The 14,106-nt window shown below is 39.6% G+C and overlaps 1 protein-coding gene across 1 annotated transcript in view; it reads left to right on the top strand.

Moving 5' to 3' along the window:
- LOC124290715 (mucin-2-like) overlaps positions 1 to 14,106 on the top strand; it is a 144,494-nt gene that overhangs the window by 89,610 nt on the left and 40,778 nt on the right. Inside the window, exon 9 of the mRNA XM_046727519.1 lies at positions 12,597 to 12,676. Within this exon, the coding sequence (XP_046583475.1) occupies positions 12,597 to 12,676 (80 nt within the window). The remainder of the gene's footprint in view (positions 1 to 12,596; positions 12,677 to 14,106) is intronic.

Raw genomic sequence — 14,106 nt, 5'->3', positions numbered from 1 at the left:
CAATACATACCGATTTTGTACTGGATGATTTCTCTGTCGTATTTTGTGACCAATAATATCCCAAACTCCATGTCTGGACATGAAATCTGCACTCCTGGCGGGCCGAGGTAGAATTAATACCACCTCTTGACGTAAGAAATCATGTGCACGTGCAAGTAGCCTGGCACTGTCGCCCATGAAAACTGGCTAGTCATCTTGATGTGGTATAACAACCCTGTCTCAGATGTAAGTGATTTACCATTGTCCATTCTGATTTTATTTCATGGCAATAAGACAAGTTTACAGTAATGTGAGAGGCACCCCAACGCCATCAATGAACCCCAGTCAAACGGTACTTGCTCCAAGATGTTTCGTTGTGTACATGAAATGTTTTCCGCGGCGCCAAACACGTCGAGTGAGTGAATGAGTGAGTGAGTTCAGGTTTACGCCGCACTCGGCAATATTCCATCTCTATGGCGGCGGTCTGTAAATAATCGAGTCTGGACCAGTCAATCCAGTGATCAACAGCATGAGCATCGATCTCCAGTGACGTTGAGCTTCCTGGTCATGCTTCTTTGTGCTCCGTGTATAATAATGGGCGTCTGGATCTATGCCCGGGCGATTTCGGACCATTCTGTTTGACAAACGTTGATGCGGAAGTCACCCTGTTTTGAACGCCACGTGACATGAACTGATGAAGTCTTGTGATTCTGAAAAGGCCTGTATCCTTGTCAGTCGACCCGAACGGTCCTCAATGTTATTAGTTATTGGATGAGGACATGGGAGCATTCCATATACCAACAACTTGCTATCTTTGAGCTGTTTCAGTTGAAATCTATTGATTTTCAGCTGTAAGTTTTCGAGCTGTAAGGACAGTTAACTGAAACATGCATATCTAATATTTATGTATGGGTAAAAATACACGTTTATGCCATATTCATGGTTATATGGAGGTTAAAACTCAGAGGTGCCGCGATACTTTTTCCCATGTGTGTGTGTGTGTGTGTGTGTGTGTGTGTATTTCGTAGACATATGTTGAACATAATCTACCAGTAAAGGTAATTTGTTAAACGAGGCAATATTTCAGCTATATCATTAGTTCTTTAAAAAGACGATGGAAATCCCAGTTATACGCTGGATTGGATTTTGCACAGTGCAGTTTAGTATTATCATCTTTCATTACACTCATGCACAAATAAACAAAGAAGTGATCTGGGAATAATGGGCACAGTTTATTCCTGAATATAATTTGTATACTCTGAGCAACTGCTCCCAACCCTACCTGAACCCCTAATCCCCAAGGAGAGCCGAAAGCTCTCCTACGCCAATGACAATGAGAGCATATGGGTGTTAGGGCCACCACATAGGCACCCATTTCTCTCGGCCAAGACACAGTATGCATCACTCAGGCTCCGAGGGCGACCACATCGTAAGACCAGAGTGCTTACACAAATCCCACCCCCTGGCAGTATGATATGAGCCGGGAGCCCAGCCACATACCTTACCTATGCCTAGAACTAAGTATTGTGAGCATCTAGAGCAAATATTAATTTGAGTTATCTTCCATGTAGACTCACAAGCTACAATAAATGAACCACAAAGCATCGTGCCAATGTAAATCCCATATGAGCATGCCAGCATATATACATATATATAACACAGCAACAGATTAAAATTTTAAAATTGAATGGAAGGGTGGATGGGATATTTGCATTGTTGATATTTCCCTGCCTCTCGCCTTCACAATCCCGCTGGCACCATGTGCTTAGTGAAATAATTTCAGAGTTATCTGCTCTTGCCCATTACGCCGAGAAGACGGTAACGCCCTGCCGCGAGTTTCTACTGATTACCTAGAGCTAAAAGAGTTATCTCCCCTTAATAATACAGATCAAAGATTTGGCAGCTCAAAGTCAATAAGAGAATTTATCCCTTAATTGGATAAATTTTATTATATTTATAGGATAATTTTATACTACGTAAGTTCTGAAGGTTCCATGACAAAGCTTCATATCTTCAATAGACCCAATCTAATATTAAATTGCTTTTACATGAACCGCCATATAGGACTGAGGAAAGTTTGGAGCGATTCACTGCTCCACATACTAAGCGGAAGGTGCTATCCAGTGCATTCAAGCATCTATTCTTTACATATTTCTATATGAGACTGAATGGTTTAATGGTGATTGAAAGACATACCCAGAAACGTGGCTTCCTTTGATAGGGGTGCCATCTAACAATAGTCTTAGGTCTTATGTGGTCAACATTTTCTTCAAAGCTAAATACAATTGGTTTTCGAGAATATAAATTCACTTTCGACTCGATAGTATACATGATAGAAACATCCACAAAGAGCGACGCATCATTTGAAACAATTAAAACTTTAGATAGACTGTTTATCTTGATGCTAAAGTGACAGACGAAATATTGCTTTGAGGGACACCCTAATCCTAATTATAATAATTGAGACAGGGTGGAACTCACGCGGACATGAAATTGCCTACCATTTAAAAGCTGAATATGCATTGAAGCAAACGGCCTTGTATTCTTAAATAATGAAAATGTTTTAAAATATTTCACGTAGTGTCGTATGTTTTTTTCTAAATCGAAAAAGACAGACCCAGCATGTTGTTTAATAATTATGGCATTTTTGACCAATGACCCCAAAATGATGTATTTGATTATTGATCATGCGTGTCATGGCCCTGCGGGTATTGGGACAATTATGGTATCACGACGTATTTCCACGACGTCCATATGTCATCAAAATTTTTAAAAGGTTTTTCCAACATGATTCTAGTAAGTGCTTCAGGAGTTGGTAATGTATGTTATCAGCTCCTATAGCCGTATCGTGAGCTAATGAAGAAAAAATATGTCAACGTAATCTTCCCCATTTTATGAAAGGAAATAGATAGGGTTTTTCTTGCTGTTCATACAATAATTGAATGAGGAAGAATGGTTGGCCAAGGTGTCACTGAGTGTGTTCACACTGAAAAATATGTCATGTGAAGGCAAAATCAACATTGTCAAACAGGACATGCTCAACTGATTCTTGCGTCACAATTGATGGATTCTCACCACTGAAACAATATTCACCATGAGTGGCTGATACGACGTGTTTGTAAAACGACCTTTTCGAATCCGAACAAACAATCCACGTAACCGGTAACTGGTTTAATTCTATTTAATTTATTGATATCTACTTCTGACACATTATAACTCTGATGCACAGGCTTATAATTATGTATGGGATCAAAATCAGGTTACGCCGATATTTAACATATACCTATATTCTCCAATGCTTCCAATGAACTCCTCTCAGGATAATAATAATTACGCAGCCACTACCAATCACAGTGAAAAATCCAATACTGCTTGTGCAAAATAGATAGTTCTGAGGCTTGCAAACTGCGTCACCATCCAGCTTTGGATCAATGTAAAGATATAGAATTGTAAGTATCACAAGGGTTTAATAGTTGATTATATTCTTGTAATAGATTTGTATATTTGTATCACACTTCGTTAATTGATTTTAATCATTTTAGAACCACCTCTGTCGTCACTAACTGTCATGATACAGATCACTGCCTTTGACATTGAGTACGATTAGAATCCTATGTTAAGAATGCTATTGTAAATACACAACACGTAGTATCAATTTTCTTCGATCTGGAGAAAGCATATGATACTACCTGGAAGCACGGCATTTTGAAGTATCTACATGATTTCGGTTTGAGAGGTCGTTTACCTAATTTTATCTCACAATTTTTAACAGACTGACAATTTCAAGTCCGAGTGGGTTCAACCCTGTCTGGCCATTACAAAAGGATCAGGGTGTCCGACAAGGCAGTATTTTATCTGTGACATTATTTAGTATTAAATTCAACAGTCTTTCTAAGGTTTTAAATGATTCAGTTGATGGCTCACTTTTAGTGGATGATTTTAATGTTTCTTGTCGTGGTGAAAAAATGCATACAATAGAGAGACAGTTTTTGTCTCAATAAAATTCATAAATTGTCAGCTGAAAACGGCTTTAAATCCAAAACTAACTGTATACATTTCTGCCGTGAATACAAACCGCATGAAGACCCCGAACTATCTCTAAATGGCACACCCATCAAAGTTCGTGGGTGTAATATTTGATTCACACTTGCTACTACATCTTAAATTCCTTAAATGCCTGAAGGCACTTGACTTGTTGAAAGTCGTTTCCAATTCTAAGTGGCGAGGGGGATCAAGCTTCTCTACTCCAACTATATCGAGCATTGGTACGTTCTAAACTTGATTATCGTTTATGGTGGAGCCTGCAAAAGAAACCTATAACTATTAGATTCTGTCCACAACCAATGTCTAAGACTTTGTCTTGGGTCCTTTAGAACCTCTCCTTTTGACAGTCTCAACGTCGAGGCCGATGAGCCATCCCTTAACCAACGCCGTATAAAATTATCCTTCCAGTATATAACAAAACTATATTCTAATGAGTCAAATCCTGCATTTAACTGTGTTTAAAATCCTCTTTATGAGGATCTATACAATAAAGTCTTCTCTTGTTCCGCCTCTGGGACTAAGAGTCAAACCTTTCCTTTCTACTGCTGGCACTGAGCTAGAAAATATATATCTCCTTCCCCGTTTGCTTTTTCTCCAACTTCGCAATTGGTTAGACCAGAAGTTGACCTAACACTGACACCATTTATAAAAATCGGAAACAAACGAATTACAATATAAACAAGAATATAATCAATTACATAGTAAATATAATACATACAAATCCTTATTTACAGATGGGTCCAAGGATGGTGGCGCGGTTGCTTGTGACACTGTCATTGGATCCAGAACAATATCTTCTCGATTACCAAAACATAGCCCTATTTTCACAGCAGAAGCTAACGCCATATTAACAGCTCTTAAATATATTTTTAAAATATCCTAAATATAAACAATATATCATATTTTCAGACTGTTTCTTGCCTTCGGGCTATTAAATATCTTTCTTGCAGACATCCACTTTTAATCGAAATTATTGAATTATATTATTATTTATTATAGGATATTTATATAGCGCACATATCCACGCACTAGTGCATGCTCAAGGCGCTGGTATTTTTTCCCTCGATCATTGGATGTCAATCTCAACGGCACATCGCATGATCAATCTCAGCTCCCTGCAGCCACTAGGCGCACCGAGTTATTGTGGCTTTCTCATCCTAACGAGGTACCCATTCACAGCTGGGTTGACTGGGACACAGAGTCACAGTACTTTGTCCATGTTCACTGCACGTTGCTGTACCCGCAACTAGGTGTTTGCACGTATTCATGTGGCCACCATCTGGTCAAATACCAACGGATTCGTGGGTTCTTTTAAGTGCACAGGGTTGTGTACTGTACACTAGGGGTTGTGACAACACTGAAAGAGACTGCACACAAAGTTGACTCCAAGGTTTTTTACACCCGGTCACAGGTTGGCTCGATCCCGACACCTCAACCTCGCTGGATCACTAGCCTGGCGCCTTAGCCAGCTCGCCCACCGCGCCGCACAGCTCGCCCACCGCGCATATAATGATCTTGCTACTGGCGAATGAGACATCGTCTTCTGTTCGTTACCCAGCCACGTTGGCATTTCTGGGAGCACAATGGCCGATCTTGCTGCCAAGGCAGCACTCAAGAAATCTGTGACACCACTTCTTATTCCATGCTCTGATTATAGAGCTATCATCAGAACTTATATCCGTGATCTGATGCAGAAGGCGTGGGACACCCAAGTAGGTATCAATAAATTACATGAAATGAAACCCTATACTGGTTACACCTACTTGGGTTGTCAGTCCAGATTTGAAGAGGTCATCATACGAGGATGTCGTATTTGCGATACTAGATATACTCATGAATACCTGTTAAAAGGTGAGGATCCTCCGTTTTGTATCCTCGTGGTGAAAGAATCACGGTCAAGCGTGTCCTGCTTGACTGTATTGATTTTTCCATCACAAGGGATAAGTATATCAATGTAAATACTGTTAAGGATCTAAAGTTAAATTTAACCTTACCAGCTTTTTTAAACGTAGTATTTTTGTTCTTTTAAATTTCCTACAATCGCTGGCACCCGTGAAGAGCCACCTCCTCGTGGTGGGTGCTGGGTAACGATAAGCACTCCTCAACCCCCGTTGTGGACCCGGGGGTATATTTGATCCACCAACCCGTTTGCCGTGGGTTGCGTCCCTGTGTCGGTGGAGGACGGGAGTCTGGTGGTTGAGGGCACTGGTTCCAGGAACAGCGTTCCTTTGCCCAACACACAACTTCGTCCCTTACTTCACCTAGACGGTTGGTAGAACTGGTCCGGTTCTATCAATCGGCTGATCATGCTAAGCCCTGTACATGTAAATTTGTTTGTACAAATTTTAAAAATTATTTAGAAACATTTTGTCAGTTGTCTCGGCTTCGTGATAATATATTTGTATTTTGACTGTACAACTCCAATTTAGTTTTTTGCCTAGAGTCCTATGTCAAGAAGGCAGTGGCTCATGGGCCAATCTAGTGGAATAATTACTTGTTGATTATTCTGCTGGAGTATATCATCCAGGTACCCTTGGTGCTGCAAGTGGGAAATCCACTTGCGATCAGCATTGTCTTTATGATACTCCGTGGTGGGTGGGGAGCTGGGATGACGAATCAAAATAAACTCAACATGGCTTACGAAACCCCAAACAAAAAACGAAGCGTCCACTCGATACTGATGACGACGAACAGCGATCCTCAACATCCGTTGATTACTGGCCACGGTTTCACGTTCTTGAGACTCTTGATAAAACTCCATTGAAGCTAAATCCGTTTGCAATATCAAAAGGTGTCCACTGCATAGCAGGTGAAATTAAAAACATTAAACGCTGTTTGTAGGAGTTTCGGTTATGGTCTCTGCACACAGAACACTTAACACCAGTAAGGGTATTGTACGAGACCGAGATCGTCTCTTTGCAGATATGACGGAAATTGACATTGTAACGGAGATGAAAGATCAAGGAGTCCTTTACGTGAAAAGGTTTACAACCCGTAAAAATAATGAAACTGTGCAAACCAATACATATCTCTTTTCTTTCTCTGCCCCGAATCCTCCACCGTCACTCAAGGCAGGTTACTGCAATGTAAAAGTTGACGTGTACATCCCAAGTCCTCTGCGGTGTTTCAAATGTCAGAAATACGGACACAGTGTTAATACTTGCACATTGTCTGTTGTGTGTGCTCACTGTGGTGAGAAGACACATACAACAGAAGATTGTGTCAGTACCTTTAAGAAGTGTACCAATTGTGCAGGTGATCACTCATCGTTCTCAAAAGATTGTCCCATTTGGAAACAGCAGATGGAGATAAATAAGATAAAGTTTACTCAAAATATCAGTTTTGCTGATGCCAAAAAGCTTGTCTTGAGATCGGAAATTAAGGAAACTTATGCTTCCAAAGCCAAAACATCTTCAGACACAACCCCAACAGTAACTAAATCATCTGCCAGCTGTCAGACGAACTTGACTTGGATAAAAGCAGATTCTCCGAAGATTTTGTCACCTGCAATATCTACACCAACTGCAGAAACACTTCCTGACACACCCCAATTCCAATCAGAACCATCTTATGACCGTGACACATCTTCTCAGTCGACTCAAAGGTCTCTATCAACGTCAAACGTTCAACAAATAGTTAAAAACAAAAGCAAACCGAGGCCAGATTCTATGAAGAAACAAAGTGGCAGAGCGCCAAAAGGGTCAGATGATAAAATCAAATTATTTAACAAATACGGATCACTTGAGGACATGGACGTGTCCGAAAACGTCCATTCTAGGGCACATAGCTTGTCGCCCTCGAAAACGGTGCGGGGTAGATCCCCTATTAATCCACCTAAAAGATAGGTCTATCTAAACATATCGTGCAGTGGAACTGTAGAGGACTACGGGCAATTTTTAATGAAATACAGCTATTAATCCAGGATTTAACACCATCAGCGTTCTGTCTGCAAGAGACGTATCTGAAACGGACAGATAATTTTAACTTAGGTCAGTTTGAAGCCTATCATCATTTTTCCCCTCTGGGTGATAGGGCCACTGGAGGTTCTACTATCCTTATACGACAGGATGTTATTCACAGCCCTGTTACACTTAACACTAATCTCCAAGCTGTTGCAGTGCGACTTACTCTGGGTGTAGCATTTACATTATGCTCTCTGTATATTCCGCCTTCATCGGCACTTCAACAGACTGATCTTCAATCACTCTTTGATCAACTTCCGAAACCATGTGTTATTATGGGTGACCAAAACGGTCACAACCCACTCTGGGGCAGTACTAACACTAACAGTGAAGGCAAAATACTTGAAGATTTCATTTCCAATAATGACCTGTGCATATTTAATGATGACTCAAGCACCTATCTGCATCCTGCAACTGGCACTTATTCTTCTGTGGATTTGTCTCTTGCAGATTCTAACCTCCTGAATGAATTTGATTGGTCTGTTCATAATGACCTTTGTAGAAGTGACCACTTCCCAACTATCCTTTCAGAAATGACTCCAACTGATTCTCCATTGTATACAAGATGGAACTTTTCGAAGGCTAACTGGTCTTTATACGTAAATCGAAACTGCGACCTGAATGTTTCAGTGATATAACTGATCCCATTCAAACTTTTGCTGACGTTTTAAATGAAATAGTTGATGAGTGTATACCAAAGTCCTCTACAACTCCACATGTACGGTAACCATGGTTTAATACAGATTGTAGACAAGTCAGAAAAGCGAGGAAAAAGGCAGAGCGTTATTTCCACCATCATCCAACTGTCCATAACTGAAATACATTTAAAATACTAAATGCAAAGGCGCATCGTACCTTTAAACAAAACAAACGACAATCTTGGAGAAATTATGTCTCAAAAATTAATTCACGCACGCCAATGTCTAAGGTATGGAACATGGTTCAAAGAATTAAAGGCAAAGGTTGAAAATCTGCTGTTCACCATCTCAAAGAAGGTGATCATTTAATTAATGACAAGTCTAAAATTGCAAATAAAATTGGCGAAACTCTTGCCACACATTCTTCATCGGCAAATTATTTCCCTGAGTTTCAGATATACCAGAAACAACAGGAAAAGACAAAACTTAATTTCGAATCAAATAACGGTGAACATTATAACGAAGTGTTTTCATTACATGAGCTAAATACTGCTCTTGAGCAAGCTCATGACACTGCAGCGGGTATGATAATATACATTGCCAGTTACTGAAACACTTACCTGAACCATGTCTGATGACACTTTTAGATATATTTGACCAAATATGGACGTCTGGAGAATTTCCTCCTTCGTGGCGTAATGCCATTGTAGTCCCAATACCAAAACCTGGCAGGGGTCATACAGATCCGTCGTATTACAGATCAATATCTCTAACTAGCTGTATCTGTAAAACCATTGAACATATGGTGAATAATAGATTAACTTGGTATCTTGAAACCAATGACCTTATAACAAATATTCAATGTGGTTTCAGGAAAAATCGTAGTACCATTGATCATTTGGTACGTTTAGAATCCTTTGTTAAAAATGCAATTGTAACTGAACAACATGCTGTATCAATTTTCTTTGATCTTCAGAAAGATTATGATACGACCTGGAAGCATGGCATTTTTAAGGACTTACATGATTTTGGTTTGAGAGGCCGTTTGCCTCTTTTTATATCACAGTATTTAAAGTTTATATGTACCTTTGACATTGTTATCGTACTTATCAACTGGGATAATATTTTGACAATGCACAGTTCTTTATGTGGCTAGTATATTGCCAAACTATATTCTAACGAATCTAACCCTGCATTTAACTGTGTCTTCAGTCCTCTTTATGAGGATTTGTACAGAAAAAGTCTTCTCTTGTTCCGCCTCTTGGACACAGAATTAAACCATTCATTGCTGCTGCCGGAATTGAGCTGGAGAATATATCTCCTTCTCGTCTTCTTTCATCTCCTCCTTGGCAAGTGGTGAGGCCAGACGTTGACTTAACATTAACCACATTAAAAAATCCGAAACTAATGATTTACAGTATAAACAAGAATTTAGTCAATTAAGAAATAAATAAAATACATATAAATCCTTATTTACAGATGGATCGAAGGATGCTGGCGCGGTGGCTTGTGCCACTGTCCTTGGATCCAGAACAATATCTTCTCGACTACCAAGTAATAGCTCTATTTCCAGAACACACGCTAACGCCATATTAACAGCTCTTAAATATATAAATAAACACCGTAAATATATACAATATATCATTCTCTTTCGTGTCTTCAGGCTATTAAAAATCTTTCTTGTAAACATCCACTTTTTTTAGAAATGATTGAATTGTATAATGAGCTTGCTACTGGCCAATGCGACATCGTCTTTTGTTGGTTACCCAGCCACGTTGGCATTTCTGGGAATACACTGGCTGATCTTGCTGCTAAGGCAGCACTCAACAAATCTGTGACACCACTTCTTATTCCATACTCTGATTACAAAGCTAGCATTAGAACTTATATCCGAGATCTGATGCAGAAGAAGTGGGACACCCAAGTAGGTATTAATAAATTACATGAAATAAAACCCTATATTGTTACACCTACTTGGGTTGTCAGTCCAGATTTGAAGAGGTCATCATGCGACGATGTCGCATTGGCCATTCACGGTACACTCACACATATTTGTTAAAAGGTGAAGATCCTCCGTTTTGTATCCCTTGTGATGAGAGAGTCACAGTCAAGCATCTCCTGCTTGACTGTGTTGAATTCTCCACCATAAGGGATAAATATTTCAATGTTAAAACTGTTAAGGATCTTTTTAATACTGTTCATCTTCATTTAATTCCTGCTTGATTTAATTAATGAATTTTGATAAATATGACTGTAGATAGATGTGTTTTTATGATTGGTAGTTTTGTTTGTAACTTAGATTGTTAGTGGCTGTACTCTCAAGAGGGGTTAAAGTATCGTAAAATTATTGTCCTCCTGAGAGGGTACGTAAGTCCCAAAACTTTGAAAGTCAATTTAAACTTACCAGGATTTTTAAACGTAGTATTCTTGTTATTTTAATTTTGGCTAATATTTCTTATAATCGCCAATGGCTGAGGGGATGATGTAAATCCAACTAGGGTCCATGCAGGTAGCAAAGGTACTGTGAGTCCCCATGGTCCCTGCTATGGTGATCTACCCTCAGTTGTTGGCGATCTATAGCCTATTTTTATATTGTGTTGTCCTCTATAGTAAAAATGTTTTACATTTAATTGCTAGTTTTACATTTATATCTGTGATGTTCTAGTTGTTTTACTGTCCTTTGTTGACAGGATTTTATAATCTATCTTAATTGTTGTTATTCTATAACTTGTTTTAGTCACGATATGGCTGAAATATTGCCAAAGTGACTTTAAATTGTAACTCACTCACTCAATCACTCCTACAATCGCTAGCGGGTGAAGGGATGGTGTAAATCCGACTAGGATCCATGCAGGTAACAAAGTCACTATACGTCCCCATGATCCCTGGTATGGTGATCAACCTTCAGTTGTTAGCGATCTACATCCTGGTTTTATATTGTATTGTCTTGCATTATAAAGTGTACGTTATAGTTACATGTTAGTTTTATGTCTCTGCCTGTGGTACACTAGTAGTTTTACTGTTCATCGTAAACAGTTTTATAGCTTCTAATATTATTGATCTTTACTGATTATTAATTGTTCCCGTCACGATATGACTCATTCACTTTGAGTTGCCGTCACAAGTCTCACCATAAATAATAGAGCAGTAATAAAGTTCAGAACGGATCTATGCTGGCAATGGGTTTTGAATTTGAAACTATATATAAATCAATACCTTTATTCATGATTTATTCTTTTAAATACTTTTAAGAGATCAAACTTTGATAGAGAATAAGAGCCAGGAACTTCACAACATTCTGCGTCCGAGTGCAAAAATTGAATTAGTTTTCATAGCACCATTTACGAATTACACTGAGACATAATTGCAGTTGGCTTTTATTACTATGCATTTTTGTACCACGGCAACTGTTTATCTTTACACAAAATAATGTGACAGACACAATATTGCCTTGTGGACGGACATCCTAATATCGATTCTACTGATCAGACACGATGGAACCCATGCCTCTTGTGGTTGGGTGTCAATTAAGAAATTGCATATATTCAATGAGGCATACGATCATGCAATCCAGTCATGTAAATCTTTTAAAATGTCATGTTTCTACAATGTGCCATATGCCTTTCAAGTTTGTCCGTTTGTTTTGATGTTGTATAACGCCGCACTCAGCAATGTTCCACCTATATGATAAAGGTATACAGAAAATCGAGTAAGGACCAGGCAATCTAGTGTCTGAGATCATGAGCATTGATCTACGCAATTTTGATACGATGCATATGATATGCATCACAGTCAGCGACCCTCACCATCCGGTATTGATTGTGTCTCATACGACAAGTGTGGGCTGAAGGCCAATTTTAAACGGGCTCTTCACGGGCATCTCACAATGAAAAGTACACCTTTTCTTGGTCTGAACGTTTTCATTTTACTATTTAGGCTAGGTGATGAAAGCACTTGTTCTATGTTGTTACAGGCAGTCTAAGGAGGAGGCAAGCAGGGCTTGTAATTGGTAAATGCAGCGACAAAGATGGTTTCACTGGAGAGATAGACGATGTAAGTTTTGCGTTCATTTTATGTTCAGATGAAATTATTTACAACTGTCTTATGTTGACAAACTCAGTCGCCAGGTCAACGCACGCCCAACTGAAAATCTTTTGTCACGTGTTGACAGTCCTTGGCGACAAGTGTCTCCTCAAAAACCAGTGACGGTTTGACATTGGCTGCTTGTTCCCCACATTTGCTTTTTAATGTGACCGTTTTCATGTTCTGAGATTTTGAGGGGAAATAGTTTGGGGAATGAAAACTGTCTAGAGGTGGTAGCACGTTGTTGAAGCCTCTGTATTTGACTTGTATTCACGTTTGTTTCTGGTATCTAGAAAGGGCTCCATCCAAATATATATTCTCCCAAAATGAGTGAGTCAGTTTAGTTTTACGCCGCTTTTAGCAATATTCAAGCAATATCACGGCGGGGGACACCATAAATGGCCTTCACACATTGTACCAATGTGGGGACTCGAATCTGGATCTTCGGTCTGACGAGCGAACGCTTTAACCACTAGGCAAACCCACCGCCCCTATTCTCCCCAAAAGTACGGGATTATGAAATGTAATTGTATTGATGGGTCATCAGAGCTCTCCACGAATGACTTCTGAAACCGTTCTACTTCCTCAACCCACCAGAAACATTCGCTTCCTCTGCGGACGGATGATAGGGTCAAACATGGTTTTGACTAAAGCGATGTGCAGTCATATATATTACTGTCAGCCACTTACTTTCTGTATCACCAGCAACAGGTAAGTTCATACACAGTGAAAGTCTGTCGTCCACAACGCCTAGAACGTCGAAGGGACTTTGGCGAGAGAAAGCCAATATGTTCAAATACACTGTGCCTTTTAGAAAGTTGTCAAGTGCAAAATATGTTATAAATTGAACTACTTTAGAAACGATAAATGATCATGGGATATGCAAAACGTATTGTGAAACCAAACAATGCTTGAAGTAATCTGATTATGACACATAAACGTGTGATCAAGTGACCAAATATTTGCTTAAACCCCCCTTTTCACCTACAATGCACGTGAAAATGCAGAACACATTGACGGATCATTTAACTGTGTACCAAAATCACACCGAAATTTGGAACAGTACTTTGGTCAGTAGCGGGCATAGTCCCCCATCACCGGGCTGGTATAAATATCTCACTCACCGACCCGAAAGTTTCCACTCTTTGCCCCTGGGCGGCACGGACAATTCGCAAGTCGCGGATTTCATTTTAACGGCAACGGATGGTTTCTTACCGATTAATCTAGTAACTTCGTTATTTAACGATGACACAACTCCGGGTAAACGTGACATCCATACTGTCGATCGTGTATTGGGCGTTACCATCTCCTTTCCATTCTGAAACTCGAACAACCGTTGGCTAATGTTTGATTAAATCCCTCGACAATAGCTTGGCAACGATGAGCTCCCGCTATTCCGC

The sequence above is a fragment of the Haliotis rubra genome, unplaced genomic scaffold, assembly GCF_003918875.1.
Source record: "Haliotis rubra isolate DU_JTF1 unplaced genomic scaffold, ASM391887v1 Scf471, whole genome shotgun sequence".
In the NCBI taxonomy this organism is placed as follows: Eukaryota; Metazoa; Mollusca; class Gastropoda; order Lepetellida; family Haliotidae; genus Haliotis; species Haliotis rubra.
This window is presented reverse-complemented; position numbering and strand designations above follow the sequence as displayed.